Genomic DNA, 5,288 nt, shown 5'->3' on the forward strand with positions numbered 1-5,288 from the left:
ATGCCAAGAGGTGGTGGTCCAACATTACCATTTATTATTCAACATTACCATTGCCCCAATTTTCTGCTCATCCTTTTCTCCTCTCCATCTAGCAAGGCTGGAGTGCTTTGAAAGTGAAAATACATAAATATATAAAAGAAAGACGCTTGTTCCTCCAGCCTATTACCTAGAGATACAATTCCCAGTTCTTCTCCTTGCTCAACCTTTCCTCTACACCGCTACCCTCAAAGGAAAAAACAAAGGGCTCCCTTAAGGTCCCACCTAAGTTGTCCCTGCTGCAGCTCCTGCTGGAACAACACTGACTTCCCCACCCCCACACCCCCCTGCACTGCTGCTGCTGTGTCACAGCCAAGCTAGCCAGCCCCTGCAGTCACCTGCAGCTGCATGGGGGCGGCAAAAATCTTTTTTCCAGCACGTTTCCTTCTGCCCTTCCATTTCAGGTAGAAAAATGCACCTTCTATTTTAATCAAGATGTAAACCCACCCCACCCCCCACCCAAAGCTACTCTGAAACTGAAGGTAAAGATGAAGTCCCCAGGGAGGAGCCAGAGGGAGTAGCTGGAGGCCTCTGCTGGGGGAAGGAAGAGGGTAAAAGGTGAGGCAGCAGCGGCTAGCAGGAACGCCAGGTGCGATGAGCTGCCGCAGACCCTCAGCCCCCTCCCTTTGCCTGCTAGCTCCCTCCACCCTCCCGCATCGCGCCTCCGGGTCCTAGCGCCGACGCAGCCTCCTTCTGGGCGGGGCTGGAAGGCAGGAGTAGGAGGCTCCCGGCACACGCACCGCGCTGCAGAGGTTGCTAATATTGGGACCTGCCGCAGAGGCAGCAGCGGGAGACCGCGGCACTGCTGTCACCCCGGGGGCCCGTTTCTCACTGCAACCGGATGAAAGACTTAAATAACCCTCCTGCCTCACACTTCTTCCCCACCCCCACTGCGCACAGCCACCCACTCAGCTCCATCCAAACGAGGGTGAGTGGCACGGCGATGCGCTAGCGCCCTTCCCCCGCCACCGACACAGGGCGAACCTACTAGGTAGCGGCCCGGGCGCCACCAGTCCCCAACCTGGGCCGGGACTTCCGCTCTCCACCAATCAAACACCGCCCCCCCCCCCACACACACACACACACTGTGCCGAAGATCCTAAGGAGTAGCGATGTCACTTCCTTGGCGACACCTTTCTCCAACCTCTAGGATCGAGGAAGGGTGAGGAGATCTAGTTTTTTGTTCAATGCTCTCTTATTCGACCGCTGTACCTGTAGTCCTTTTCCGCTGACCCCAGAACGTGCCTCTCTCGCTTTCCCCACCCGCGTGGTCCCCACCCTTGCATCCTTGCTCTCCTCGGTGACAGTTACTGAATTTCTGGTGACTTGCTTTCGTGTGATAAACGTCCTACCCTAAAGGTGACTGCATTAAAAAAAAAAAAAAAAAGCCATGGGGGAGGTACGTGGAGAAGCCCCAACTACAACATCCTATAATCTCTCCACACCAGGGCACCATCGTGCTGCACCCGGGAAAATTCACACAATGAAGCTGGTCCTAGCCAGCCGCGACGCCCCTGCAGCTGTGCGCCCCCTCCATACCCTGGCACTCACCGCCGGCTACCCCCAGCCCAGAGGCGGGCACTGAAGTGGGAGCGCAGAAAAACCGGCCCGCGGAGCCCTACTCTTCGAAAGCTGTTAACAATAGCACACCGCCCCCTCCGCCCGCCTCCGCGGCCCCTTTGTCCCTCACCCCTTCCCCGGCAGCTCTGACCCTTTCCTCGCCCAGGGACCCCGACCCACCTCCCGGACCACGTAGAGCCCTTCGACTCTCTAAAACCCAGCTGCGCGCTTCAGAAAGAGGGGGAGGGACAAGGAATGAGACTGCGGAGCTCAGGGATCCGACCTCCAGCCTGTCCTCAGTCCCCGCCACCAACTCTCTTGCAGCGGCGCGCGCCTCCAGCCGTTCCCACACCGCAAACCACCGCGCTGCCCCGGGCGGCGGCTGTCAGCACTGCCAGACCCACACTCACACAAAGAGAAAGCGAAGGGACTGAACTTGGGCAAAAATGAAAACTCAGATCCTCTAAATGCGGTTAGAAGTGTGTCAGACCCTGCCCACCGCCCCCAAACACGAGTCGTCCCGGCAGCATCGGGGGCGCACCCGATCCCGGTGGAAAAGGAGTCAGAAACCGAGAGCGTTTAGGACCGCGCGGAGCTATCCGGGCAGCCGCCTAGTGCGCTGCGGGGCCGGGGCGACCGAGCCCGCACCTGCCGGCCGCGAGCGCGGGAGGGCTGGGACTCGGGCTGCAGGCGCACCGAACTGGCCGCCCACGCCACACTCTGGCTGCTGGCGCTGCCAGGCTAGTGGCCGCTGGGGACTCGGACACACTCGCTCTCCCACCCACGGCCGCCCACCTCCTGTTGTTCTGGTACTGAATGCTAAGCACGGTAGCAGCCCTTAAAGCGGCCAGCTAGAAAAGCACTTTTCGTAAAGTTCCGTCTTCCCTTGCAACAACCAGAAGCTACGTTTACTTCTGGGGCGGTGGGAGAACAGTTACATTTTAACTTAATAATTGTACAGCGAAGAGCTTTTTTTTTTTTTTTAAGCGGTGAGGGAAGAAGGCTAGAGAAATTTACTATTTACCGCTTTGGGCTCAGGCTCAGTAAAGATCAAAAGGAGAAAAACTGGGCCTCGAGTATCTGAAACTATCCTCATCTCAGGCCTGAGCCCTTCTCACCTTCTGGCATCATCTACAGTCCAACGAAGCTAAACATGTAGTTTAGATTGTGCTCCACATCTGGCATTAAAGCATGAGGAAGAAAAATCACCACAGGACTTTGTTTTTTACGACCTAGTTTAAGTGTTGTCAGGTGGGTTCACTCAGAAGTTAACTCCTTCCAACAGTCTGGTTGCCCAAACTGGCGCTTAATTAAAAAAAAAAAAAAAGTAATGGGGGGGGGAGCTAGATTCCTCCCACCCTAATCAGGACTATGTTGGTTGACTTTGTGCTGTAGGGCTAAAGGTGCCCCAGCAGGCACGTGTGTGCAGGCATCAAAACGGGCAGAGTCACCACCCTCCAGTCTGCAGCCCTCAGTGCTGAGTCACAAATACCCTCCTAGGAAAATGAAATCCTCGGAATGCCCTTTAAAATTAGCTTGCAGCTTTTACACGGGCATGCACACACTCACATCAGAGAACCATTCAGGAAACCCACACAGGGCTGCACACTGTAGAAATTAATAAATAGAGGTTATAACTTGATAACTAGAAGGACAAACACCCCTGGTGAGCATTCTGTCCTTTCCCAAGTCATTTCCCCAAAGCCTCTGTCCTGCTATTCAGAGTCTAAAATATGACTTTAGCCCTCCTCCCAACAGAACAATCAGTCAGCAATCTTCGCCTACGGGCTTTTCAGACACACTTGGGGGGAATAAACAATACAATTAATTTACAATTCAAGCAGAATACTTATTAGAGGAAAAGGGGAAATCTTAATCTGAGCATAATATACTCACTGCCTTAAGGAAACTGAATGCATTTTTAAGTACTTAGTAGTTAATGATTAAAGCTTTAAACTAGTAGAATCAGTCCATTCAAAAGAAACTTCCTAAATCCGATCTTCCCATGTATTTGATGCAAAAGAACTAAGGACTTGTGTTATATTCATAGTCATGCCCCCTCTTAAAAAAAAAAAAAAAAAAAAAAAAAAGGCCTTTCAACGTAGACTTGCATTGGTGCCAGCGACAGATCTGCAATTCCGGAGGCTTTCCCCCCCTGAGCTGGCAAGGCAGAGAGAGAAGAGAGAGCGAGAGAGAGAAGAGAGATCCCTTCCCGCACCCCCCGCCCAACCACCACCTTCTTCTTGGTAGTTACAGTCCAACATGTCATCGTATGGACACTATAGGGTTAATGGTATACCTACCAAAGCGGCTGTGGTCTTTCCTGGTTCCCTGGATAGTACCATTGGGGAAGATTTCTAAGTGAAATCCAGTCCTGCAGTATAGCTGCCTCCGCCTGAGAATCCCCTTTAAATGATCCAAGTCCGTGACTGCGGGTCCCCTGGGGAGCCCCCCTGCTTCGGACTGACCCAGGTGGTCACTTAGCAAAACCGGGCTGTCCACCGGCAACACGGGTACATTCCCAAACGGCACCGCATCCTGTACACCGAAATAGTTCCCAACTTCACCTAAGGGAGCCATCAGAAGACTCGGCTTTTGGAGCACAAGAATAAACAATAATGATGGTGTCAACCCAGGAGATATTAGGCGAGGTATATCCAACTCCCCTCCCTTACTGCAGTTGCAGGGAGAGAGGGAAAAAAGGTTCTTTTCTTCAATCCATTAAATGCATAAATAAAAGTAATCTGCTGCTTCACTGGCACAGGTTCAAGGTCAAACCACTGATAGTCTAAGAAACCACCACTTTATACTCACACACTGACATATTGATAAGCATATCTATGTATCTCTATAGATAGATCCCCAGCTCTTAGCAGGCAGGAAGGTCTTCATCCCATCCGACCGTAATAAGGAAAAAAAATCCGTAGTTTCTCCATTTGCTTGAGATCAGAATGACCATAGCAACTTAAATGCCTAGGCGTTATTATAGGGATTTTTAAGATGCACGGGCTACGTCAGAATTTACGGATCCTGACTCCAGGAAGGCATGCGCTGTTTTTACTCTCTAACCGACTCTGCAGACATCAGCATGAATCCTTCAAGGGGGTAAAAAAATCTCACGGTTGTGGCGGCGACAAAACTCCCCTCCCAGTCCCCCCTCCAAAAAAATAATAATAATAAAACAAAAAGAAGCAAAAACTTTAGGCGTCCAAAGCTAGTATCCAGAAATCTCGAGAGGCTCGGCAGAGGTCCATTGGCTTAGAACCGGTGGCCAGCGGCAAGCGAGGAGAGCCGCGTCCGGGAGCTCGCGTGCCGCCCTGGCTGCCGCGAACAGGTGTTGCCGCGCCGGCTCGCGGAGCGTTGTAGCCGGGCGGAGCGCTCCTCCTGCGCAGCCCCCGCCGGCGCGCAGAGTGGCGCAGGCAGCGGCATTGGGCTGGGTTTAAGGTAGCGCCCGGCCGCCCGGGATCCCCGCGGTCCTAGCGCTCGTCCTTCTGCCCGCGTCGCTCTGCGGCAGGCGGGGCGCAGCCAAGCAGAGCGCGGAACTTCCTGGGAAGACGGCCGAGGAACCCTTGCTTCATAAAGAAAAGCAAATGAAAGATGCACAGCCCGAGGCAGGAGAAAGAAACCCTTGGAGTCTCCTGAGACCCCAAGTTCTCCTGCTTAAGAGAAGCTGGTAAACTGAAATCTAGCTC

The 5,288-nt window shown here is 53.2% G+C and overlaps 1 protein-coding gene across 4 annotated transcripts in view; it reads right to left on the bottom strand.

The window, feature by feature from the left end:
- Nucleotides 1-4,989, bottom strand: part of FGF9 (fibroblast growth factor 9) — a 36,387-nt gene extending 31,398 nt beyond the window's left edge. Inside the window, exon 1 of one of the 4 annotated variants that reach the window (XM_081311117.1) lies at nucleotides 3,900-4,989. In XM_081311117.1, the coding sequence (XP_081167243.1) occupies nucleotides 3,900-4,176 (277 nt within the window). In that variant the 5' untranslated portion in view covers nucleotides 4,177-4,989. Of the gene's footprint in view, nucleotides 1-1,776; nucleotides 2,459-2,714; nucleotides 2,839-3,899 lie in introns of those variants that run through there. The other 3 variants (XM_081311118.1, XM_081311119.1, XM_081311120.1) reach the window with 3 other exon arrangements.
- Nucleotides 4,990-5,288: the final 299 nt, after the last annotated feature.

Source organism: Spermophilus citellus (genome assembly GCF_964194105.1).
Source record: "Spermophilus citellus genome assembly, chromosome: 1".
In the NCBI taxonomy this organism is placed as follows: Eukaryota; Metazoa; Chordata; class Mammalia; order Rodentia; family Sciuridae; genus Spermophilus; species Spermophilus citellus.